The 27,566-nt window shown below is 34.6% G+C and overlaps 2 protein-coding genes across 10 annotated transcripts in view; one reads left to right on the plus strand and one right to left on the minus strand.

The window, feature by feature from the left end:
* Positions 1-18,652, plus strand: part of LOC129264094 (transient receptor potential cation channel subfamily M member 5-like) — a 37,918-nt gene extending 19,266 nt beyond the window's left edge. For all 9 annotated transcript variants that reach the window (XM_064102973.1, XM_064102979.1, XM_064102972.1 and 6 more), the window contains 14 exons: positions 238-325; positions 932-1,130; positions 1,810-2,035; positions 4,577-4,669; positions 5,005-5,168; positions 5,394-5,538; positions 6,535-6,663; positions 7,980-8,231; positions 9,646-9,820; positions 10,876-11,011; positions 11,595-11,791; positions 12,651-12,783; positions 13,447-13,540; positions 14,217-18,652. In XM_064102973.1, coding sequence (XP_063959043.1) covers positions 238-325; positions 932-1,130; positions 1,810-2,035; positions 4,577-4,669; positions 5,005-5,168; positions 5,394-5,538; positions 6,535-6,663; positions 7,980-8,231; positions 9,646-9,820; positions 10,876-11,011; positions 11,595-11,791; positions 12,651-12,783; positions 13,447-13,540; positions 14,217-14,579 — 2,394 coding nt within the window. In that variant the 3' untranslated portion in view covers positions 14,580-18,652. The remainder of the gene's footprint in view (positions 1-237; positions 326-931; positions 1,131-1,809; positions 2,036-4,576; positions 4,670-5,004; positions 5,169-5,393; positions 5,539-6,534; positions 6,664-7,979; positions 8,232-9,645; positions 9,821-10,875; positions 11,012-11,594; positions 11,792-12,650; positions 12,784-13,446; positions 13,541-14,216) is intronic.
* Positions 18,653-19,821: 1,169 nt separating this feature from the next.
* LOC129264279 (uncharacterized) overlaps positions 19,822-27,566 on the minus strand; it is a 29,636-nt gene continuing 21,891 nt past the window's right edge. Inside the window, exons 19-21 of the mRNA XM_064101532.1 lie at positions 26,936-27,160; positions 26,538-26,707; positions 19,822-24,074 (exon numbers count right to left, since the gene is read on the minus strand). Of these exons, the coding sequence (XP_063957602.1) occupies positions 23,940-24,074; positions 26,538-26,707; positions 26,936-27,160 (530 nt within the window). The 3' untranslated portion in view covers positions 19,822-23,939. The remainder of the gene's footprint in view (positions 24,075-26,537; positions 26,708-26,935; positions 27,161-27,566) is intronic.

The following is a 27,566-nucleotide window of genomic DNA, read 5'->3' on the forward strand; positions in this document are numbered from 1 at the left end:
TACAACAGTTGTAAGTTCTTTATGAAACGGGCCTCCGATTGTTTTTATCCTAGCCTCTTAATTAAAGCTGAAAAATATCTTGGTCACGCTAATTTCTGATGATTTCAATTCATAATTTCAGTTTATTATACCTTATTGTTTAAGATTATATACCTCATTATTCAAGCTCATACCATTTAAGTATTTATAACAATATGGTAATATATCATCTACATATTTAATTTGAATGTCTTTCAGAATAACAAAATGCCGGTTGACCTGTGTGATGTTGGCCATGTCATCAAGAGTCTTACAACACATGCTTACGAACCCCTTTATTTATCAGGTAACAAGTTTCCTCATATATAATGCACCAATCAGGAAATACTATTTGATTGTTTTATGACAGATCACTGGTTAGTAAAATGGTTTTGCTTAATCATCTTAATTCAAATGATAATATAGTTAATAAGCAAACCTTTTAAAAGGTTTCACTAGGACAACAGTTTCTGTGAATGCAACTGGTCTAATTGTCAGCAGACGATTTAAGTTTATAACATCTTTGGATAGAAATGAATCTAAAACTTTTGACTGAATTAACCATATAAGGGTAGGCTATTTTGACTGGGATGATTAAAGTCAGTCTAGAAACGGTAAGGATATGTTTTTATTATACATGTACGTATCAAGAGTAGATATATCAATAAACATTAGTTTCAACATGGACCTACTAGTAGGTCCATGGTTTCAATGTACATCTTTCGTCCTGATTTCGCTCTCACGGCACATTTTGTGGATAAGTATCATTATATTATATTATAATTATGATCAATGTGCCGACCCCCCACCCCCCCAAAAAAAAATCACACATGCAAACAACAAATAAAATAACTTAAATTACGAAATAGTTCTGAAATGACAACTCCCTCCCCGATTTGAACTTTTCCCTCAGATTCTCAACCCACTCTGAATCCTTGTCGGGAGTTGTTCTTGTGGGCAGTGCTGCAGGATCGGCAGGAGACTGCTCGGTTGTTCTGGGAGGAGGGCAAGGCGTGGATTGGTGGAGCTCTTGTAGCCAGTCGGATCATGAGAGCCATGCAGAGGTTGGAGACGGAGCCACAGCGGCTGGCCAACCTCGAGGAACATCAGAGGTAGGTGATGCAAGTGATGGTTCTTTCATTCCCCCTTCTAGAGGATTGTCTTAGAGGGCGCTTCAAATTCGTCTTCATATTTTTTTCAATTTTTTCCCTTAAAAAATATTCTTATCGACAAACAGATTTACCCTGTTTTTATCATATTTTTATGCATGAAGTTATGAACATTGAACTTGTATGGTAGTACTGGTGTCGCCTTCATCATGTCCAAATGACTGGGATGCTGGCAGCCACTGTATGTTTCAGAGTTAGTTTGAAAGCTCCGAGAAGAAAAAAAAAACTTTCTACGAATTACTTTTGATATATATTTATATTATGTTCAAATGTTCGTTGTAGGACTAATTCATTTGGTGATTGTACATTTCAAATTGCTGTTTTAATTCTCTTGAATGTTACAGTCTGATTGTCCTTAATGTTATTTCTAAAATCTTAAGTAATGGTCAAAATATCAAGAATACTTTATATTTAACAACCTGCATATTAAAAAAAGAAGCGTTATAATTCTGAGACCTTTCTTTCATATCTCAATACAAGTATACAAATAAGTTTTTACAGTTTCATTCTAAGGTAATAAACGTGCTATTCCGCATTTTCTCATCTATCCTTGGATTCCAAAATGAGTAGCATTATTCATAAACTTCTAATTTTTCAGTGAATTTATTTTATATCGTTTCAGGGAATACGAGAAACTCGCCGTTGGTGTCTTGGACCACTGCTACAGAGAAGACCGAAGGAGGACTTCACTGCTCCTCATACGAGAAATGCCCGAGTGGGGTAACGTGTCGTGTTTATGTCTAGGGGCAGCAGCGCACGACAAACATTTCATAGCTCACCCCGCTGTCCAGAATGTTTTAAATGATCTTTGGTCAGGAAGATTATCAAGGCAGAACGGTCATTGGCAGGTATACAAAGCAAAGTGGCAATGTCTTTCCTACTTTAATTGTAAGCTTATCAAATAAATTTCATCTCTTAAAATGATGTAACAAATATTTCATACAATATGTATTCAATATTAGTATTTTTTCTTTCATAGAAAGATTTTATTCAAAATCAAACACGAAAGCAATTCAATTTACAGAAAAATCATGAAGCGAACATGTTTACAACAACTGTACTATATTATCTAATGATTCAACAAAAATTATGATGTTTTTGACTGAGAACCCTTTCAATTTCAAAATAGCGTTTCAATACGTTCTTAAAACAGCTAAAACATAACCAATCACCCTTACAACGTGTCAAAAAAATAGCTCAAAATATTTAGCGTAAAGAATATAACGGTTTATAGTAGAGTATTGAGCGTCAGGGCAACCAAACAATAATGAATTCTTATTCAACCACACGTCATTGTTCAAATAAGAGGTTTGGGAGTTTTGAATAAATTGTTGAGTTACAGGGCAGTCCCAAAACAGATGTGAAAATTCACTGGCGTAAATCCCGGGGGGGATGGGGGGGATATATCCCCCCCACTTTTCGAGGAGGGGGGGATGGCCTGTACAAACATCCCCCCCACTTTTTACGAAAGAAATGAAGAAAAAAATCACAAGAGATAATTGTTTTATTGGTGAAAATTCTTCCTGAAATACCGCTTAACCCAAATAAAACAATATTATTTAATCATAAAATGCAAATAAAGAGCCAGTTCACCATTTCCAAACGAAATACTTATGTCCTTATTATAACATTGAAGAGAAAACCCCGTTTCTTCCAATTCATCAATGTTGGGGTCTTTGGAAAGGAATTAAGATGGAATGTCAAAAATTTTTGAATGTAATCTCTAATAAAACCATTAAACCATCATGGGGTAAAAAGATAATAATATTGGAGGGGTATTTGCCATATGGACATACAGTGGCGTAACTACGGGGGGGGGGGGCATGGGGGGCACGTGCCCCCCAAATCGGCTGACCAAAAAAAAAACCGGGGAAAAGGAGAAAAGGGGGAGAAAGGAAGAGAAACGTAGTGGGAAAGAAGTGATATTATTCATTATAATGTTATAATATATTATAACTATGTTATGTTACATTACATAAGAAACATTTTTATCATAACTTTATGAAACATAATTTGCCCAGGGCATAAGTCTTCATTGTTCCTGGTGCTCGCATTGTCTGTGTAACGAGATATATAATCCTGTTGTACTAAAACATCCCGTTTTCAAGTCAATATAAACCAAATATATTTCCTAGCACTTGAGTTATCATTGTTTTATGTAGTGACATATGCTTCTTTTTCATGACTCAATAAGTGATTGCCCCATGTTAAGGTCTTCCTATATATGAAACATTTCCTGTCCGTGATTACGTTCGCATTAGTGGATTGGTGAGATATGTCTGCTCAACATGAATTCCTAAAATCAGTCCTTAAAATGTCCCTTCTTCTGATCTGATTATCAAAAATTTTCAGCTCGCGCTTCGCGCTCGCATCATTTGGTTAATGAAATACGTATGGTCCTAGTTAATTCCTACAAAGAAACCTTAGAATGCCCCACTTCAGGTCTGAATTATCTAAATTTTCAGCTCGCGCTTCGCGCTCGCAATATTTGATTAGTGAGATGCGTATGATAATCATGATTGTAATGACTACAAAAAGTGTTTCATGTGTTTTTAGGTGTGAATATAAACAAATTTCAGCTCGCGCTTCGCGCTCGCATTATTTGATCAGTGAGATACATATCTGTTTAATGACATTGTCCTTAAAATGTCTCTATTAGGTCAGAATAACTGGCAACTGAGCGCGCTCACTCAGTGATTCAAAAATGTTGCTGGTGCCCCCCCCCCCCCAATACCGTGACCCACGGTACGCCACTGTGGACATATCAATGACAATTCCTTGCATATCTAAAAACATGATTGCAAAAAAAATGCCAAAATATTTCAATCATCCCCCCCACCCATCAACACGGATTTACGCCAGTGTGTGAAATACTTTCAACAGAGAAAGAACAAAATGTACATAAATTAGATTCAGACAAGCCCATATCGTAAATAAGTTTGTTTACCCCAATTATCCGATTAAAAAGTTTATATTGAAAGTAGCGGAGTTTTGTTGAAAGACCGCATTTAAAGGGAATCACATATAATCTATTCCAATTATTAACCGGTTCATTTAAAATGGATGCCCATTTTGTTTGCGAGGTCGGGGACTTAAGGATTTTACCAATAGAAATTATGTGGATAAACTTGCATACCTTAAAAATATTAGTAGCTTGTAGAAAATTCTAAAGGTAAACTACCCTCAGAAAGTTATAATATGAACATTCAAAATGATATGCTTGGGAGTCATGTTATATGTATTGTCTGTTTCAAAAATTTAAGATCAGTCGTTCATTTTCTAACATACTGTTTTCCTGTATGAAGGCGTTGCATGGATGTTTATGGTAATTATCACTGTTATCCTTTCTTCCTTTGTATCCATCTTGTTTTAATTCTCCGGATCGCCAGTCGTGGCTGGCCACATTCTTTCCACCCTACGCACTCTGGGGCATCAGATTTGTAGATGAGGAAAAGGACAGGATCTACAGTGTCACGCTTCAGGTATATAAACGTTCAAGTTGTTATTTTAAAAATGTGATGGTCATTCGATGAGTATCACCACATTTGGCATTGATATGAAAAGAGAGTGTGTTGCCCTGTGTCTTCCAATGAATAAAATATAAGTCAGTAGGGGGTATATCTTTGATTATGTAAATATTGAGTCTGATTGCTGGTGCACCCAAAATATTTGATCTTGAGCAAAGTTATCAGTTCTTGATAGTTGATACAAGGGTTTTTACATAGATCTATATTTTGGAAATATTCCAGAAAAATATTTGTTTGTTTTTTGGTTGTCAACATATTCTGTGATTGTTTTGTTTTGTTTTGTTTTTAAGACTCGTGCATCAAAGACACGAGCCTGTGGTCAACTGAAGTTTGATTCCGATGACGAGGAAGATGGTCAGATTGATAAAAGACGAGATTCAATCCTCAGTGACACCGGTAGCATCACATTCAACTCATCATCCTTTCGAGCCCATGTCCCGGCACAGAACTTCACGTAAGTATATTTGGCTGCGGCTGGCCTTTATGGTAACCATAGGCGGCAGTTCTGGGAGATTTTTGTTCGACTGTCGACGACAGTCAAATCAACTGAACTGTCGAATAAAAATATTCAGTGCATTTGTTTGCACTCAAACAAGTTTTAGGGGTGCCTCGATGCTAACTTTATAATCATTGATTGATTGCACCAATGCCATTTTTGTTGTTGCTAATTTTTGAACAGCCTCCTACCGTTTGATGAGATGCTCAAACACAAGACAGTGAATTTGGAATCGATTGTGAATCATGAGGAGAAAACCAGAGTCCCATGGACGAAACGATTACCTCTCTTCTTCAGCGCTCCCGCTATCAACTTCAGATACTATGTGGTAGGTATTAATAACATATAATCATGAATAATTGGTCACAGATCGAGAGTCCGAAGGATCGTCATTCCGAATATACGAATACTCCTATAAGGCACGAACACTCCAAAAAGCCTCCGAAGAACTAACGACCGATCGATGGATTTATTATTATTTTTTGTATTGATGGGTTGGTTGAATGTTTTATTGAATTTTTTTTTAATGATGGGTTGACTAAATGATTGATTGATTGGCCATCAATAATGAAGGCAACTTTTGATGAAACTAGTGGTCTACTGACCAAATTGGTATTTTGTTTCATTGACTATCATGATCTCCCATGAATAAATTGCTTGATTGATTGATTAGCGGAGTGATTTATTTATTGATTGATTAACTGAGTGATTTATTTATATATTTATCTATTAATTGATTGATTGATTGACTAATTGGTTCATTGACCGATTACGTGATTGATAAGTTGATTGATCGATTGGTTGATTGACTGATTGAATTATTGATTGATTGGTTCAATGGGGGCATCGTGGTCTAGTGGTTAAGGCTCTCGTCTTTTAATCTGAAGGACGTGGGTTCGATTCCAAGTCATGACGTGTTTCCCTTCAGCAAGAAATTTACCCACATTGTACTGCACTCAACTGAGGTGAGGTAAATTGGTACCCAGCAGGAAGTAATTCCTCAAAAAGCTGTGCGCACCAGAATCGGTAGACTAGCTTAGCCGGGGTAATATAGGAGCGCCTTGAGCACCTAGCAAGTTGGATACGTGTGCTATACAAATCCTATATCATTATTTATTATTCATTGAACTGTTCATTAAAATGGTTGATTGTTGGCTCACTTTACTAATTTACTACAACCAACAACTTCGGAGGAGACAGACTTGTTTAAATAAGTAAACGCTTGAATGATTGATCGACACCCAATCATCAAACTTTCAACAAGGCTAATTCATCTTTTTTTATGAATATTCCAATGTGTTTTTTTCTTCAATACTTCCAACAGATGTCGCACATCGTATTTCTTGCCCTGTTCAGTTATGTTCTGCTGGTTGAATTCAAAGCGGAAGCGACAATTACAGAGTATGTTCTAATTGGTTGGGTCGGGACACTGGCAATCGAGACTATCAGACAAGTAAGATTTTTTTTTCTCTAATCGCTTCTTCAATCGTTGTAATGAAATGAAATTGGCCATAAACCATAAATCAACCATAAATCAGTTAATTTATTAAAATTTGGATTAGTCACACTTTATAGGAATAAAAAAGAAAATGTCGAGCGACTCAGAAAACCTAATGAGAACGGGTGAAGAATTAATGAAAGTCCTATGAACTAAATGGAAAGTTAAACGTGTATTATTTTGTTTAAAACCACCTTTAGTTGTTTGACAATCTATAAACTAAATTGTATTTCCAAAATAAAGCTAGTCGAAATAACTTATTGAACAAAATTGGTATGATACTACAAATCAGAAAAAACATGCATGGTGTATGACTGAAGTTTTAAATCCTGAGATAAACTTAAACTTAGAATAGTTTACCAAGAGATACAACCTTATCAATTCACTGAGATATTATATTGAGCTTAAAAAACTCACTTCCTAAGCTATAAAAGCATGAATGACTTTCAGACTTGGTCAACAATAACCCTGACAAATACCTGACTGAATGCAGAGGAAATTCAGCGAGAGTTTCAAACATAAGGGAAAAAAACACTTAAGGTTTCAAGTTCGAGGTTGATTTAAGCATGAGATTCGCACACTATGCAATCTCGGTGAAACATCCAACATGTCAATTTTGACAATATGAAGAAGAAGAATTGCTCTTTCATATAAGCTAATTATCTCATTTTTTTAATTTCTGGAGACCAAATTACTATCATGGCCATTTACAGAGAACCTTCACTGGTGACTTATTGTTGGTTTGGTGTGGTTGGTCACAAAATGATCCCAATGAAATAAGAAAAGAAAAAATGCTTAAAAAACAAGCACTCCGTTTGTTCTTAAAAATAAATTTTTTGTAGGGGGGGGAGTATTGGGAATCTAGATAATATTAAATAAAATAAATTTGAAACAGAATAAGGCTCACGGACATCTTATAAATACTAGCTAAGAAAGGTTCATATTTCCAGAAATGAAACTTTTGAATTCATTCAAATCATTTCAGGAGAGCTTTCATTAAATGACTTGTCTGACGTTTTATCCGACAAAGTCTGTTTTATCCGACAGGTACCATGGCAACAGTGCTTCTCAGCCAATCAAAATCAAAGAAAATAGATCAGACAACTTGTCAGACAAAATTGTTGATGAAACGTTTCTCTGGAACACCCTCATCAGAGGAAGTGTCATTTTACTGAATGTGATGAAGTTCATGGAAATGACAATCCCTGATTTAGATATCAACATTACCATAATTACTCAAACAAAGTCGTTTGTTCTTCTTTGTAATTCAGATGATTTCCATCGGCGGTTTCTTCGACTGCCGTAAGTTCATCCAATCGTGGCTTCTCAACTACTACTACCTCGTCGACGCCGTATGCGTCATCATGTTCGCTGCCGGCACCGTCATCCGACATTACCCCGGCATGCTCGATGCCGCCCGGATCGTCCATTCCCTGACGCTCGTTACATTTTATATCAGGCTTCTCCACATTTTCTCAGTCAACAAGCACCTCGGACCCAAGCTCATCATGATTATGAAAATGGTAAATTTTTATATTTCTTCATTTTTCCCGTCTCGAAATACGATCACTGTTACGATACTAGTAAAAAAAAAATACCACAAAGTTCAATGTCAATCATGGTGATACATAATTCATAAAAATAGGTTTAAAAAATAAGATAAATAGGAGCTTATCTCCTCTAAGCCAATCAGATGCAAGGATTTGTAGAAACACCCGTTGGTAAAATTCCAATCAAAACTTTTCGTGAAACGCTCCCCATGTATTATACAATTCGAATACTGAAAATAAATTGTGATGAAAACAATTCAAAAATTAAATTGACACTTCTTGAAGACGTCCACATCCTATTTAATTGCTGTGCTCGACAACTTTAAATACAAATGATAATCATTTGATGATTAAACAGAAAAAAGTGCCCTTTCCCAACTCTAAAACTAGCCCATTTTCAAGGTTTATCTTTCTGTTCCTGTTTCCATTGATGCATTTTTCAAGTTCTGTTAAAGTTTCTCTTTATTTTTTATTTGAGACGAAATATTTAGACTGCTGACAGTGTATACATATTCTTAAATTTCTAAAGGCAATATTTTAAATTCTTATTGTGCACCCTTTACCCCTAATAATTATTCAATAAGATATATTAACAATCATAACAACAACCAGCGATATATAGCTGTTGCTACAATTTTAGCGAGTCGATTATTTAAATTTAATCCCCTTTTAAATGATCATTTTTATTTTTAATCATCATGTGATCATGTAGAACAATGGCCTCCTCCATTCTAAACTTTCCTTGATTTCTATTAAAGGAGAATGAAACTCTTGGAGCAAGTTAGCTTTTGAGAAAGCAGAAAATCAAAGAATAAGATTAACAAAAGTTTGAGTAAAATAGGACTAGCAATAGAAGAGTTATGAGCATTTGAATGTCGAGATCACTAATGCTATGGAGATTCTCCTATTGGCAATGCGACCAAGATCTATGATGTCACAGATGAACAACTCTCCCCTTTTGGACGCTGAAAATATACCCCAAAACATCTCTTTTTGCTCATTCTAATCATATGACAAACGATTCATCAATGATATAATGTTGTGAAACCTCTGTACTTGTCCCCTCATAAAGAGAACGCCTCACCTTGTGATAGACTCTATAAAAGTGAGAATATAAGTGAAATAAGTACTAAAGTAATGAGGGAGTTGTACGTGTGTGACATCACAGATCTTGGTCGCATTGCCAATGCGAGGATCTACATGGCATTAGTGATCGCAATATTCAAATGCTCATAACTTTCTTATTATTCATTCAATCTTCCTCAAACTTTCAACAATATGTTTCTTTGATTTTTCTCTTTGATATGGATTCAGCTGGTTTCAAGGGTTTCATTCTCCTTTAAAGGAAATAACAAGTTATCATTTTTTTTTGTCTTGCACTCCATAGATAAACGATCTGTTAGTATTCATCTGTATCTTACTGGTGTTCCTATTAGCCTATGGTATAGCATGTCAGGCAGTCCTCTTTCCTCACGTCACTGATACTAAACAGATGATGAAAGGCATCTTCTATAGATCATACTTCCAGATTTACGGGGAATTATTCCTGGAGGAACTCGAAGGTTGGTTTCAGCTGCATGCATGGTCGATAATCTATATACACTCTCAAAACACAAAAGGCGAAAAGGGTGGAAAAGGGCCGAGGAGTAATAAAAATTCAACATTTTCTACTAAAAAAATGCTATCACTCTTCGATCCTTTTAAGGGTGATTTACCCCATTCAACCCTTACATATTTCTAGAGTGTATGAATATAACAACTGAAGTCCATAGTAGTTTTTTTTCAATTGTCATGAAAAGAAATATGATTTTTGTGTCTGCCCAATGAATATTTTGGATAGTTTTTCATACATTTCGGGTACTTTTGGATGGAATTCTGAAATAAAGATGAGTTCATGCATGTAAAGCAACAATATCCCATGCTTATCCTCTTTATATACGGTAGGTATATCGTTATTTTGTTAGGTATGGCGATGCATTTTGTTTTGATAAGATGATCAATACAACAAAATAAATACAAAATAGTCTCCTCAAAAGGACGCCACCCTGCATATCTGGTCATTTACAGGGTGGCGTTTTATTTCAAAAAGGCTTGCCGTTCTACTATCTCTACTTTGAAAAGAAAAACAATTTCATTTTTGTTTATTTTCAATAAAGTATGACAAGAGACATAGGGAAAGGACAACAAGTGCATGGTTTAACTGATGAGATGAAAATAACATTTTTAAAATTTGCCTCATTCACTGGCGGATCCAGGGGGCACAGCCAACCCGTACCCCCCTTAGCAGCACAATTAAAATGTGTAATGTAAAAATGCTGTTAAAACAGAAGTGTGCTCCCCCCCTTTTTTTTTAAGTGAAGACCTTTTTTGGCTTGTCAAAAAATTTTCGTGGACGTAATACCATTCATTTTTGTTACAACCCTTTTTTTTTAATCCTGGATCCGCCCCTGGCCTCATTAATATGGGATTACATTCGTTAAACAGATTTTGTGTTGTTTTTTCTTGAATCTGATTCAGAATCAAGGCTGTTTTTTTTTACACATTTATTAAAGTATATATCACAATCGCTTCTTAATGTTTGTTTTTTTTACGGAAATTAACTTCTCATCAAATTCAGGACGCAACGATTGTTCAAACGAGGACCCACAGATGGAGCCCTGCCCAGCCAATATGTGGTTTGGAACAAGTATTCTTGCCGTATATCTCTTCATCAGCAATGTTCTTCTCCTCAATCTCCTCATAGCAATGTTAAAGTAAGGCAAAATTTTATTGTATATTATGTGACAAATGAGTATAATTATGAATATAAGAATGACCCGAGTCCATCTCTTGGCCAGATTGAGTTAAACTTTGGATATTTTACATAAGCCAGACTTGTGTGTAATTAATATTTCAGAATTACATCCAAACGTACCAAAAATGAATGACAAAAACGGACCTAAATCCTTACTGGACATACACAAAATTCATTCTGTTCTATTTCTTGGTTTACTAAACAAGAACAATCATTGGGCTAATATTCATTGTACAAAATCTTTCTAAATTGCCCTTTTTCTGATGCACCCCAAAGTCACATGTAGTATCAGCACAAGAAGTATAAGTTGTAGTACATGTAGTAGGAGAAGTAGAAGAAGAAGTAGTAGTAGTAGTAGTAGTAGTAGTAGTAGTAGTAGTAGTAGTAGTAGTAAGGAGGAGAAGGAAGAGGAGAAGAAGAAAAAGAAGAATTAGAAGATATAAAAAGAGAATGAGAAGAAGGGAAGAGAAAGGGTTGAATAGACCGCAGAGGAGGAGATCCTCATTACTAAATCCTATTTTTTCCCCCCTTTTTTTCTCCAGCTATACCTTCGCCTCGGTACAAGAGAACACAGATGTGGTATGGAAGTTTCAGCGATACTCTCTTATCAAAGATTACTACAATCGTCCAATCTTAGCACCTCCGTTCATCATCATCAGTCACATCTTTATCTTGTACAGCTTCATGCTGCGATGTTGGTGTGGCTGTTGCGACAAGTTTGCACTCTCAAGGAGCCTCAGTGAGTAATAGCATGGACCTACTACCACTCTGCCATCCAAATATCTACCAAGGCCTAGAATTTATTGTTACTTGGAGAAAGAAAATACTCTTTTTAACTTTTCGTTTTCTTTCCTTTTTATTTCACTTCTACCTTTTATCTCTATCCACTTTTCTTAGTCCTTCTAGGACTCACCACATGTGTGTTTGTAAAAAATAAAAACTTCTGCAATTGAAATAAATAACAAATTGCAATGTTCTTGTTCATAGTGGGATTTGAACATGCAACCCTATCATTGTTAATGCGTTAGTACATTAGTTGTTGCAATTGTTATGAGGTGTAGTCTTTGATGGAATACACCCTATACTGATACCAGGAAGAAAATGACAGGCAGGTCTCATAAACATGAATCTGGAGTGTAGTCACCTCTACCACTGACCAAAAAGGGCAAACTAATTATCTTGTTTAGTACACTTTCACCCAAGATAACATCAAGTGAGCTCAGATTTTTTTTCTTTTTCTGGCGGTGTGATGATGCTTCTAGAATACAAATTATAAACTTAGTGCATATAATATCCTTCCTTGCTAAGTGATGATTAGGTAGGCAGTAATTCATAACCAACATTACGTCATCAAAATCAACTAAACATACTCCATATTGTGAACACAATAAATATTGATTTTTATGCTTCGCCCACCCACCCACTTGGTTTCAAAATAGATTATAAAAATCCCCTTAATACCTGCAGAATGACTTTTGATAAGAACTGTATTTTAAGTAGGGTAATAATTTTTATGTAAACTTGTTTATCACTTGGAATGAAAAAGTTGTTTTAACATTTCATATCTTAAAACTTCTCTTGTTTGTTACAATTTTTAGGACGGTTACTTCCCGGAGACTTAATTGCTGAAATCACAACATGGGAAAAGATACAAGGTGAAGATTACGTCACAAAGAGAAACAAGAAAAGGAATCTTGACCTCACCGATCGAATGAGTACAACAGAGATGAAGTAAGTTAGATCAGCTAGAATACTTGTTATCTGTTGATTGATTGACTGATTGAGTGATTGATTGATTGATCGATCGATCGATTGAGTGATTGATTGATTGATCGATCGAGTGATTGATTGATTGATTGAATGATTGATTGACTGATTGATTGATCGATCGATCGATCGATTGAGTGATTGATTGATTGATTGATTGATCAATCGAGTGATTGATTGATTGACTGATTGATTGAGTGATTGATTGATTGATTGATCGATCGAGTGATTGATTGATTGATTGATTGATTGAGCGATTGATTGATCAATTGATTGATCAATTGATTGATTGATTTTCCCTTGTCACCATTCCCCTTTTTCTCTGTTTCTGCCTCTCAGTATCTGTCTCTACCCCGTCTGCCTCTCCCATTTCTTCTTCCCCACCCCTCTGTATCTTATACAGAAAACACAAGAAGTATTCAAAATATACTTTTTTGCCATTAATCTGTTGCCTTTCAGTGAATCTTTTACATAGTCCTTCATTCTTCTTTGCACAATATGAGAGTTAGATTGAAAAGAAGAAAAATGAATGGCTAGATTACAAGATGCATTTTGTTCTACAAATGTCATACTCCAGCCTACATGAAGAAATGAGAATATACCTTATTCTATTACCCTTGTTTACAGATTAGAAGGCCTCTCTCGGAAGTCAACAGCGTTTTTCAACAATCCTGAAATTGGCACTCAAATGAAGGAACGATTAGATAATTTAGAACATCAGGTATAATGGTTATATATTCATTATTGGGGGATTTTTCACTGACACAATTTGTATCTAAGCCAATCGGATGCAAGAATTTTGGTAGCTTATAACAATAGTCAGTAAAAGTCACCATTTGTTTCATGAAATACTCCCCAGAACTGAAAGAAGGTGTTATGAAATCATGTATTCTGATGAAATTCATACATAAGTCTAGTTTGATGACTCATATAAATTCATTTATAATGCAAATTGATCACACGCTACAAAAAAATTCAATTCTGCATTGATACACTATCAAATATCATTTCAAGTAATTCTAACAATATTTAGACTTATCGACAGGAAAAATACGTATCTGGAGAAAAGAGGATAACTGGTATAAATATAACAGTTTTTATAAATAAATTTATCTTCTGTTTTTTTAAATAAAATAATGGACACTTGTTTAAAAGGGTATAGTGGGGATGTTTTCTAGAACTAAACATTCATTTAAAAAAGTATTACGATAGATTGAAAAGTTTTTCTTCTGAATAATGGGTCTTGTTCAACATATTTTTAAAAGAAAATGAATGTAAAATATTCAACGAAAATATCTCAAAATCAGATGTCTTTATAAAATCCTCTTAAATCATCTAAACCTCTCATCTCTAATCCTTTTTTAATATCTTTATCTAATCCTCTGCCAATCAAACAGATGACAGAGATGAAAGAGCTGCTTCATCAGACGCTGAAGGCAGTATCAGGGTCAGCAGGGGAAGCTACAATCAAGGGCCAAACACCAAAGAAATTAATTCCTAAAACATCCACAGAGCAATTTGAGGTGAAGGAGTCCAAGGCAAGGGATGAAGTAGAAGAGGATGTATCACGCAAAGATGAGGAAAGGACTCTGGAAGAATGTAAGGAAGATGGGGAGAATGGAAGGCAGATGGAGGAACAGAGGTTGGAGCAGGATGAGGAGAAAGAGGAGCAGGAGAGGCTGGAACAGGAGGAGGTGGTGCAGGAAGACGGAGAAGAATCCATTCTGGATATTAATCTTGAGTTGATCAATGACGAGTAACATGATGGGATGGTGTAAATCCAAGTACCAGCCCTTCGGTGTTAAAGCTTCCTAAACATCCACAGAGCAGGACGAGGTGAAGGAGTGCAAGGCAAGGGAATCAGAAGAAAAGACATCAGGCAAGAGGAGGAAAGGACTCGGGAAGAATGTAAAGATGAGGGGGAAGAAGGTAGGCAGTTAGAGGAGCAGGATGCAGAGAAAGAGGGTCTTGAACAGGAGGAGCTGGTGCAGGAGGATGAAGAAAATGAATCCATTCTGGACATTAATCTTGATGTGATTGGCAAGGAGTAAGATGACAAGGTGTAAGATATTGGGTTGTTGTTGGGGTGACACCAACATCAGCCTTCTTAACACCTAACATGGAATGGAACTGGTCTTGTAATTGATATCATTTTTAGTAGGTTTTAGAACTTAGTTCAATAGTCTGATTGACACTACACCAGCATTGCACTAACTACATTTAAATGTCAACCTTGCAAGGCTTGCATAGGTACAAAGACATCCTGTATAGTTTCTAGCAATTAGGTACATAGTACTGCCATTAATTTATTCAGGGTGCCATTTCATAAAGCTGTTCGTAGGTTAAGAGTGACTTTAAGAACGACTGGTGAACCCTTCTTACGCGCTTAACTATCACCAATTCAATATACCATTTACCACAAGAAAGGATAACCAGTCATTCTTAAAGTCGCTCTTAACTTACGAACGGCTTTATGAAACATGCGCCAGGTCCAACAATGGGTCGCCTGATGGTCAATCCTGAAATGGGCAATTCCATGAGATGGGTGCCATGGGGTGAAAAAATAAATTCATATTTTGGAACTTGTCACCCACCTAATTTTGTTCAGTATACTTCTGGGCATACGGAACAGCACTTTTTCCAAAAATTCCATCAAGAATCGCAAATATTGAACTTTGAACTCAACTTACAACTTTATTGAGAAAAACAGTAAAAATCTACCTAAAGAATTCATTTGAATAAAAAAATAATTAAAGAATAGTCAGGAGTTGTTTAGCTGATTTTTAGAATGTATGGAGCATTAGTTTTGAGTTGCCAAAGACACAAACATGTCTTCCAATCCCATGAGTGGGTAAGAAGCATGCCACCCCATCGCTTAAACCAATGTAACGTGAGTAACGAAAAAACTGTAAATTTTGATTTTTTTTTTATATTCACTTCCATTCAAAATTTGCCAATGGAAATTCTCTTCATACTCCTTGTACCTGATAAGAAAAATAAGGTAAGAGCTGTATACATGTCATGGTATTACAATAAACGAGGCCCCAAAAATGTAACGTGAGTAACGACATAAAATCGTGATATTGATATGTTTTTCACAGGCTATGGTATAGTACTACCTTTTACTGTATGATTAGGGGTAAAAACAAGAGTTTGGTCCATTAATGACCTTTAATGACCCTTTTGAAGTGGTCATTACCGTCATTAAAGAGAAATTTGCCAGTTGTGGTAACGATCACAAAATTAGTTCAATCAGAATCAAATGAAATGACCAACCAAGTGTTTGTATATTATATAAATAAAAAAAATGTGCCAAATGGCTCTTGAAGAAAATGTGTAATTGCTGAGAAATTAGCAAAATAAATTTCATAAAATGTCAGGTATTTTTCCAAGCAATATTGATACTGTCCCACATATGCTTTTCTGTGTTAGTGATCATAAGTGCTGTCAGTTTTCAGGTAAGATTTCATGATTTCACAAAGATAAGTTTATGTTATTGTAGCATATCTAGATCTATGAAAATAGAATGACAATCAACCTTGATTTTAAAGACTTACTCGTGAAATAGTTGTTTGCTGCAACTACATGTACATTATTTTACCATTAACATAGATAAACCGGATGTAGCTAATAATAATGCCCTTCCAAGTTTACTGTTCAGATTTAAGCCTTTCTCAGACTTTTCATCAATAAAGATGAATAAATTTGTATCTTTGGTTATAAGAGTCTGCATGATTTGCATATACATATAGCCTAATGTTTAAATACCAACACTTGACTTTGGTGCATTGCTTTCATGTACTAGAAATAAGTTAGAAGATTAAATTATTAACCTGGATAATAATTACAGATTGATAAAAGCATACCAAATAAATACACTTCTTCGTTTCATTTTAGTTCGTTAAAGGTGGCAATTTCTGTTTTCACGATTTGCATTTTTTTAAGGGGGAAGGGATATATGATAATTTCTTAACCTTGTAATGCAATATTTAGATATAATTTTTTGGTCAGAGAACATTACACTATTAACTGTTTAACACATTATTCTGCTCCCTTAATCTTTAAGCGAGCACATTAACTTTATCAGATAGGTTTGCTTAATATTGCTTACAGTACAATTAATTCATTCATGTGATTTCATGAAAGAGAAACATACATGTACACTGTTTAGAGTATATACATGTAAGTTCATGTGTTAGGTTGGATCAGATTGCACATAAATGTGGTGTGGAGTCTAGGGGAATATTTTTTTTAAACTCATTCTGCCAGTTATGTTACTTCACGATTATTAAAATCTTCAAACGACTGACTAAATAAAATTCAAGTGTCCCTGACTCAGTGATTCAGAGAAACTTGAAAGGAATTTAATTTTAAGAGAATACCGTAGAAGTAAAGGAGAATATTTTTCACTCTACATCACTTAACAAAATGCATGTATTATAACTAAAATTGACATTGTATGTGTATGTGTGGTAATTTTGCTTAAATGTTGATGATAAGCCATATAAAATGGGCTATACAGTAATTCTTGAGAAAAGAGGTTAACAAAACTGTTCCATTTTATGCCCAAAATAATTGTAATAGTTAATTACATCTAAATATACACTTTCCAGCAAATATTCATGGTCAAGAGCATGGCAATGAATTATGTTACATATGTAACGTGAGTAACGCAAATTTTGGTAAATTTGTCAAAGATATGAAATGTTTAAAAAATTCTGAGCATCTACATTTGTGAACCTCTATGCCAATCATAAACCCACTTCTTGTTATTCCACCCAGTATGAGGACACTTTTTTAAAGAAGTCATGTTCTTGACTTATGTGGTCCAAAAATGTAACGTGAGTAACAAGAATTTGCTTGCCTATATTTTCTGGATAGAATTGTCAAACTAAATTATGATAATATACCAAGGTGTATTAAGTTATCATAAAACCTTGTACAGAAAAGAGAGATTGTCAAACCCCACAGTAAGCAAAATATGGCAATTACAATATGTTAAGGTGCCTAAATTGTGTAACGTGAGTAACATGGAATTGCCCAAATATTCATAAAGCATATTTGAGTAATGTCTTCTACAATCTTAAGGATGAATGGAATCATTTGTAGTAAACACTGATTTCATGAGTGAATCTTCCACTGCCAAGTGGGAATTTACCCATGTAACTAAGCATCGTGTATAAAACAGTAATCTCTGAATATTGACAACTACTTTTGAACTTTTTAACTGGTATTTGTAATTGCTACATCATGAATAGTTTTTAGTGAGAATAGAAAAGGATGTTACACTTTGCTTGATGATAGCTGCAACTAATCAGATGGTGCTCTACAATGTATTTTTACTTGGTTTCATGAATTTTATTTGTAACCAGAGGTAAGGCTAGTAATATCATTAATGGACAGAGAATCAATGACCGGAGATGATATTGATGATTCAATGAAGCATATGGGATACAATCTTTAATTACATCATTCTAATTCTATTCTATTTAGCCCAAAGTACATAACCAGTTCAGCAGTTGTCACAAGTATGTAATGTAAAGAATTATTTTAGTATGAATTTAGTATTACTTGTTCTGCATTTTATTTGGTAATCTTTCCCCTTCATTCTAGGGTACGTTTCATAAAAAATAATTGTTATAACAAATTTACAATAACAGTTAAAAGCTACTGAAATCCTTCAATCTGGTAAATTTGTTATATTGTGCATTTGTTATTCTAACGAGTCATCATGAAATGGGGCCCTGTTCACATATATGAAGTTGATACCTTGGTCACATTTGCTCTATGGCGGCCGTACGGCGAGACAAAAAACAGCCGTTTTAACATTTTTTGTTCCAACTATATATAGGTGGTTTGCATTAGAATTAATAAAACGGCTGTTTTCGACTCGCCGTACGGCCGCCGTAGAGCAAATGTGACCAAGGTATAAGTTAGATTCTATGTGAAACATTCTGTATATATAATATCTAACATTCTGTATATTTTATATATAATTTTTACATAGGTAAGATCTCCAATTCTTAAGAATATCTTGCCTCATTATTTTTTATTTAGCTTGCATAGATAACTTCTATTTGTACATAATTTATTTTGTTCTTCCTTCCAAGAATAAAAACTGCTATAAAAACATTGTGTGGTTTTCTTATAAGTTCACCTGTGGTTAAGAGACAGGACTAAAGGGGCTGCCACGCAAGGAGCCTGTTGCAGAAGGCGTTGCAATCAAACCCAACTTGGTTTCGAGCCAATCATATGTGCATATATAGGACTTGCGTTTGATTTCCTTTATTGTGTTTAAACGCAACTCTTTCTGCATGACCACTAGATATTCTAGCATATGCTGACTAAAATTGTCTAACTGTGACAGTTACTATACCAAGAAATTTATTATTTTCAGTCATCTATATGGAATGCTGGGTTAATCTTTCATTATTCAATATTTGTGATATAGGCAGAATATCAAAGAATATTCAATTCAGATTTTATAATCTTACATAACCCTCTTCTTTTTTTATTTCAGCACAAAAACAATTATTGAGACACTTGTTTTAGCAAAGGTTCATAATAATCTATCCTTGGCTAATTAGTTGGCTAGAAGCACTCCATAAACATTTGGTGCAAGTTTACCTTGGGGTTTACTAAGTCAATCCTACGAGAGCACCAAGCATAGGGTAAAAATATACAGGCCTGTATTATGAACTCCTGTTTAATTCAAACTCCGGGCTAAATGTGTGGTTTAACTATGGATTGCCACTTATGGTACAAATCTCAGCAGTAACAGGTTCGATTTATCAGCTTAATCACTCACATTTAGAACTGTCTGGGAAAGGTTAGTAAAATAGTTTTCTTTACTACTAATCATACAATGTAATGAAAAGAAATGGCATTTCTGGCTTCCTATACTCTGAGCACAGAGTTAGACCATGGCCTTAGAAGTTAAACTAGGCTTCAGAATATGGGCCACAAAGCTTTAAAAAGTACACAATTCTTTCATACTGTGCATATCTTTCATAGAATTTAATTCCATGTCTTTCATTGTATAAACAACAAAATTTTATAAAACATTATTTTCATGTTGGCATATGAGACATAAACAAAACCTTGTACATGAGCAGAAAATACATTGTGGAAGACTGTTGACATATGTGAAAGGCACCTTGCAATGTGTGATAGTATTTGAGTACAATCACAAATATGTGTTGTCTTGGCAGCAATTGCTCCATGCTCAAAATTCTTACAAATTAAATAAAATGTATGACATATCACAGGTGGGCTGTTAAAGCCTTAGAGAATTGGGGGACGGCTTATGGCAAAGATGGTGACCCCATATTGTCTGGGAACAGTTTCCAAAGGCTTGTCAGGAAATCTCTCAAGGTAAAAGAATGTCATTACTCTGAGTTGTACTAAAAAAATGTTTGCATTTTGAAATACAAGGTTTTAACAGTGCACTGACATTACAACTAATAGATGGGCAAAATAAAATTCCTCACCTAAAATGAACTAATATGTATCCTAATCTAATTGTTCCTTGATGAGATTTGTGCAATAGTAAAAAAAAAAGGAAAAAAGACATAAATATACATCCATTCATGATTGCACCTCGGTTATATTATTACAAAGGTTAAGCAACAAAAAAGTACATGTACCTAGCCCTAATTGTACCAAGGTAAAACATTGTCAAATAATCAGATATGTGTTGCCATAACATTATGCTAGATAAACAAAAGCAGCTCCTAAGTTGGTATACATACATAACTTTTCTTTAGAGTTGTAGTACAACTTGGTAGTAGAAACTAGAATGGAAACCAGTTGTGATGAGTACAAACAAAAATAAAGAGGACATGTATATCATGTCCACCAAAGTTTGCTGACAGCAACAGTATCACAGGTCTATCTGAAACTGTAAAGTATCTCATTGATTCTATGATGAATCATCTTTTAATTCCATGGAATTTTTCAAATACATGTACATTGTAGAAACAATGGTTGAAAATGTTGGCATAAAATAACATTTTCAATGTGATGAAAGTAAAATTCATTTATATTTCATAATAAAAACATTTGAATGCACAGAAATCTACTAATGTTTATTATTATTATGTCACATCAAAACTATTTTAAAATTAATCAAAAGTTGATGAAATATACGCTGTTGAATAATTGGGGATGGGGTAGGTGTTTCACAAAGATTTATATTTTCATCTGTGTGTGAGGCATCACTGCATTGGTCAATCATGCTAAGAGGATGTATGCTATTGCAGCATGAATCAATAAGATTGCAGGGGGGGGGGGGATTTCACAAAGATTTAAGAATGACTTAAGTCGTACTTTATCAATGTTGACGCATACATGATATGCAACGCGCAATCTCATTGATAGATACGCAGTAGTGCGCGTCATCATGACACGATCTGACCAATGCAGTCAAGCCTTTCAAACCTTACGCACCTCGGTATTTAAGAGTGACTCTAAGGCCCGTATTCTGAAGTCGGGTTTAACTTAAACTCAGGTTTAAAGTTGTGGTTTAAGTATGGGAAGCCAAAAGTATCAAATTTTTTTATCAAGTTGTACGTTTCTTATGTTTACTCTGCTCTTTCCTGATTCATCGATGGTGAAGACAATCATCTATTTATACTTCCTAGATAATTATGAATGAATTAAGTGCCAAATGAGCTGAAATATGATATCTCTACTGTTAGTGATTTATGTAACAATTGGCCATCCATACTTAAACCACAACTTTAAACCTGAGTTTAAGGACATTCCACAGTTAAAGTGAAATCCATGTCATTTTCACCAAACTTTGCCCATAGATACTTTAGAACCTTAATATTCGAAATATGCAAAAATTAACATAGGTCCATGTGCTTGATTTTTTGCTATAGAGCTTCAAAGTTCACCCAAATTGATGTTCTTAAGAATTGCGCATTCAAAAGAATTTGGCATTTTTAGACCGCCCAAGATTACTACAATGAGTTTAAACCTGTATTACTCAGTCAAAATACATGAAAAAGTCATCAAATTTCGCAAGAGAGTTAATAATTGTATCGTTAGAATGGAGAATATATTAATAGTGCTAATTGTTTGAAATTTTAAGTTTAACAGCACTGTCAGTTCTTAAAAATGGCGTAAAAGATAACAAAATCCCAATAAAAAAAATGTAAAATTTCAGTAACAAACTACAAACGTACAATAAATGCTGCACTTTATTCAAAATCCATGTCATTTTCACCAAAATTTGCAGAGTTGTAGAGGAAGGTATACCTAAGAGGTACAAACATTAAAAAATAGGGGTTCATGTGCTTGTTTTTAAACTATCAGCATTTTTATTAGAGCAAATGTGCTTTTTAAAACACCAAAAATGGGCCGAATGCTTAGTATCTATGTGAAGAAAAAATCAAAACCACTCTACCATTTATTCAAACTCGGGCTAATATTCGTGATTCTTGGCAGCACTGCAGAGTAAAGTATTTTGAAATTGTAGAGAATATTTTTTTGAATGGTCCATGGAATAATTCATTTTTTTAGCTTCATGAAATAACGCAGCAGATCTGCAGTTAAAGTGCAGAAGATGAGAAAAATCAGCTCATAACCGCAGCTAATTAATCACCTGTTCATCCATTGTGACGTCAGCGCGCAGTGTTAAATATGCGCAGATCATAATGCGCACAAACATAACTGTGGAACGTCCTTAACTTAAACCCGACTTCAGAATACGGGCCTAAGTCATTAAGTCATACTCACATCTTTGTGAAACGCCCCCCTGGTTATATATTATTGATCATAACTCTAAGTCACACTTAACTCTTTGTGAAACATCGCCCAGGTTATGATAGTGTGTCCAAGTTGACCAAATTTAATTACCTTCTCACTTATGTACTGGATATGAATATTGCACTAGTTTTCAAGATAATACTTTTTTTTTCTGATTTCAGTCATTTTCAGAGACAACATAGTAGTGGATTCATAATCTAAAGCAAACAATGTCATTTATCAGGGGCCTGTTTCATAAAGACTTAAAACTATGTTATCTTTGCTATTATTGTAACTCCCACAGAAACCTTGATTGTGATTGGCTGCTGAGCCCTGTTACCACGGTAAATGGCATATTAATTGCAAAGATACCCTAATTTTAAAGTCTTTATGTGACAGGCCCAAGAACCTGGGGACTATTTCATGAAATTGTGAGCACTGACAAGTTGTCTTTCCCCGACAATTACCATAGCCAATCAAAACCAAGGATTTCACTGAAGTTGTCAGTGCTGACAACTTTCATGAAACACCCCCTGAAATTAACCAATCAAAAATAGTCAACTTTACATTTGATATACCAATGATTTATATTGAAATGAACAATCATAATTGCAAAAGTATGAACACAAAAGTACAAATTACAATTTCCAAAAATCTATTTAAACAACACTATACAAGGAATCTATTTTTTTCTGTGAAATCTAATAAATCACCTCTAATTTGGTTTTAAACATATTTATTCCAATGCTCTCCCAGTATTCATGTTATCTAATAAAAGTCCCGAGACCCCATAGCTAAAATCTACAATAAAGTATATATCAATTTTGCATGGATGCTGGTAAAGATTTACAAAATTGCAAAGTAAATCAATGATTCAAAGCAATGATAATGCAAAAAGCTTTACCAAAAACTATCAACAAGTTGTTTATCTTGACTAGATTTTACTGTAGTAATTTTCACTACGCCATACCACTAACCAAATAAAACTTCAAATTTACTCCAAGGTACACTGTTTCACAATTTACAGAAATACAATGTTTTGATTGGCTATGATGACCGATAAGGCATTGTTCTTGTCAGTGTGAAATATCAAGAATTACACTTCCAGGGTGAATGAAGGATGGGGGGCATTTTATCAATTTACAAATTTGCTCTCGGAGAATCAGTTGCAAGCATTTCAGTAGCTTGTAACATTCTTTAAAGATCATCGACAAGACACTTGATAAAATGCTCACCAGCACTCGACCCATGTATCATTCAAGGTGATTTGTCAAAATAGAAATTCTCTGAAATAAAAAGGAATAATACATGTAGAAGAAAAAAAAAGAAAAAAAAAAACAACAAAGAAATGATTTTTTCCTCACGGTCTAGCACACACAAGATGAAGTCTCTAGTCTGTAGTCCCATCTATTGCCCCAGAATCCAGCACACTCGTAACCACCGGGTCCCTTAGCTCTGAAGTCAGGTCCTGTTATAACATAGTCTGGCACCATGTTGGAAAACTAGGGTCCGAAGTTGAGAGAAAAAACTTGTTAAATTGATTGACAATGAAAGCTTAATATCTTACACATGATTTTATTCAGCCTTTTGGCTGGGACTCATGTTTTAATAAACTTTTTTTTAATCTGAACTGAACTTATATAGTTCTTAGATTTCAATATGATGTGTAAACCCAAATATTTCATCTTACTTTCAGGATGTAGAGATGTGCACTTAAAACGAAACTGAGCTATATATTTTCTCCATACGATACCTTTCTATAATCACAATTTTAGAATTTAATGAATTTTCATGCAAAAAACAAAATAATTTTTACCAAGTACCTACATGCTAAATGTACATAAAGGTATATTAAATCAAACAAGAACAAACTAACTTCAGCAGCTAGCTTTATGTTTTAATCACCAAACACCTCTGATTGGAGCTTGATTGATCACCACTTTGTTTACTTTGATTATTCCTGGACAGGTGATCCACAATTGAATGCTTTAATAGTAATAATAATAATATTCCACATTTATATAGCGCTTAACACATCGGAACGACGTCTCTAAGCGCTTTACAGATATATTATTACCCCGGTCATCGGATCCTTGCATGCCCGCATACAATGTATGCACCTTCTCCACTCCCTGGGGAGTATTCCAACAAGAGTTCTAAGACTCAATTGCTAGGCATACTACATAGGCTTTCGCATCCTACCTTTTATAGTTCTTTTCAACTTGATTCTTTTGTGCCACTGGTCTAGATTTCATTGTTAAAGGGTTGGTCCGGGCTGAAAGTATTTATAGCTTAATAAATAGAGTAGAATTCACTGAGCAAAATGCCAAAAATTTCATAAAAATCGGATAACAAATAACAAAGTTATTGAATTTTAAAGTTTAGCAATATTTTGTGAAAAAAGTCGTCATGAATATTCATTAGGTGGGCTGATGATGTCACATCTCCACTTGTTCTTTTGTATTTTATTATATGAAATTAGGTTTATTCAAATTTTGTCCCCCAAGAATTAGAAAAATTGGATTGACAACTCATTTAGTGCATTAGATATTTAATGCTGCAACTTATTTCATTATAAGGGAGACATATTATTCACACAAGTATGAAATAATAAAAAAATTATGATTTTATGTAATAACATAAGAAAACGGAAGGTGGAGATGTGCCATCATCAGCCCACCTAATGAATATTCATGACGACTGTTTTCACAAAATATTGCTAAACTTTAAAATTCAATAACTTTATTATTTGTTATCCAATTTTGATGAAATTTTCGGCATTTTGCTCAGTGAATTCTACTCTATGTATTAAGATATAAATATTTTCAGCCCGGACCATCCCTTTAAGTAGCAGTCAAGAATTCAATCATGTTCTTTTATTCAGCAGAGGAATGCTTAACTTTTTTTCTGCTATTATTATTACTACATGTTTTATCCACCAAGCACAACAGCAATTAAAGCATTAGAGAGACCTCATTACCAATAAGCATGCTTCACTGCACTCTGTAGAAAGTTTTTACCTCGTGTGCCATTCTACTAGTCATCGTTGTTTTACCTCAACTCAGCAAGAAGCTGTTAAACACCTTAGGATTATATATTGGATTATCAGCAGTCACCATTGGTACGTGACCTCCATATTCTTATTTGGAAATATATTATGCATTTTTAATGTTAACAGACATTGCACCATCAGGCTCCAGATGATATTTGAATGTACCTTGATATTATTCAATTCCAGTTACATTTAGACATCTCTGCATTGAGCAAGCAAAGGCTGGTGAGTTCATTTATATTTGTCTTTGTAACAGGCCCCAATTTACATTTGGGCATTCCGTAAAATAATAAAGAAAATTTGTCCATCCGACCCCCATTTTTTTCTACAGTTTTACTTCACTTCATAAACTGACCAAGTCATGGTCATTTGAGAGCACTGCAGACTGTCAAAAGAACTAGAAATCAGAGAAAGAAAATTTCATGAAGGTATCACATACATGGTGTCGGATGTACATATTCTATGGAAATGCCCATTTTTTAATTTACTTTATTTGGTCAATTTTTACAACGATCAACATGTCTGTATAATAAGAAACAGGTTTATATGAAAAAACAAGGCATTTCAAGATTAATTTGATATTTGATTTGAAATATGGAATGTAAAAAGTATGGTGCCTACATAAAAAAAAAAGCTTGTCGGAAATTAGGTTCCCACTCGTATTTCAAATAATTAAAACTTCAAAATCTTATTAAGTAATACATTTTTAACTGCATACTACAACATGTTTTGATAATCAACACATTTAAATCAACATTACATGTATGTTGAATAACAGTGCATCTTGAAAAGTCAGAGAACTAGTCCATGAGTCAAACGTTCATCTGGAAATTTAAAAAAAATGGTAAATGGAAAAGGTGATATAAAATGAGATAAAGGATTATTGGCAGATTATCTAACAAGTAATACTTACAGGTGATCTTGTCATTGGAGGAATGGTGGGACTGGCTAGTCTCATGATGTCTTCTAAACCTTGTAATGAGTTGCCCATTAGTACGAGGGCAAGTAATCCCTTTCGTTGAGGGGCCAGGAAGAGTGCTCCTGTCCGAGGGTCTGAAAACTGGCATCTCCCCAAAGATAGCCCTGAAGATAAATTTGAAATGAGAAAGAACTTTATGAGTTTGTGGTTTGGTTGTGATTCGAATCTCTTCATCAGAGGGTCATGGGTTTGATTGCCAGCCATGGCATCAATTTCCTTGAACTTGAAAATTTATTCACATTGTACTGCACTCAAACCCCTTAAATTAAACTGGTACTAGTTCAATCAAAGCTCTGCCCGTATTATCATAAATTGGTAATCTGTATCCTTACCATTTTCACTGATGCGAAGTTGTGGTAGTCGCTCTATAAATTGCTGCGCCCAGGCATTATGTCCTGGCCCACCGATAATAATGAGATTGTGTGAAGCCGCCATCTCAACTGTCACGGATGCATCTTCAATCACCGTGGCAACAGTATCAGAGGTCAAGAAGAATAAGTTGGCCAGGTAGACAGCTAGATGTAGAAGGGTGGCACTGGATTTATCAGAAGCAGTACCTAGGTATTATCATACAAATATTTCAAAACTTTAAAATCAAACAAATGACATGGAATTGCAGTTAACCTTAATTTTGAAAGGTCTTTAAAATTATCAACTTTTAGATAAATTTTCATCCATTCATAGATCTAGTTATAGGAAATTCTGATACTGTTTAAGCAGATCAAACAATGTGACGTAACGACATGCAAAGCGTAAAATATTGAGTAATGAGTATTCATTTGAGAATTTCAAGACTGTATATCAATATCAAGTATGTTTCGACAAACAAACATCAATTCAATCATTCATTGTTAAATTTTGACCCTGTAATGTTGTTGTTGTAAATTTGCTCTAAAGCTATTCAAATATTATCATTATCATTATCCTGTAGGCCTACAGTCAGTACTAAAATATTTGTTCTTC

The sequence above is a fragment of the Lytechinus pictus genome, chromosome 7 (assembly GCF_037042905.1).
Source record: "Lytechinus pictus isolate F3 Inbred chromosome 7, Lp3.0, whole genome shotgun sequence".
NCBI classification, from domain to species: Eukaryota; Metazoa; Echinodermata; class Echinoidea; order Temnopleuroida; family Toxopneustidae; genus Lytechinus; species Lytechinus pictus.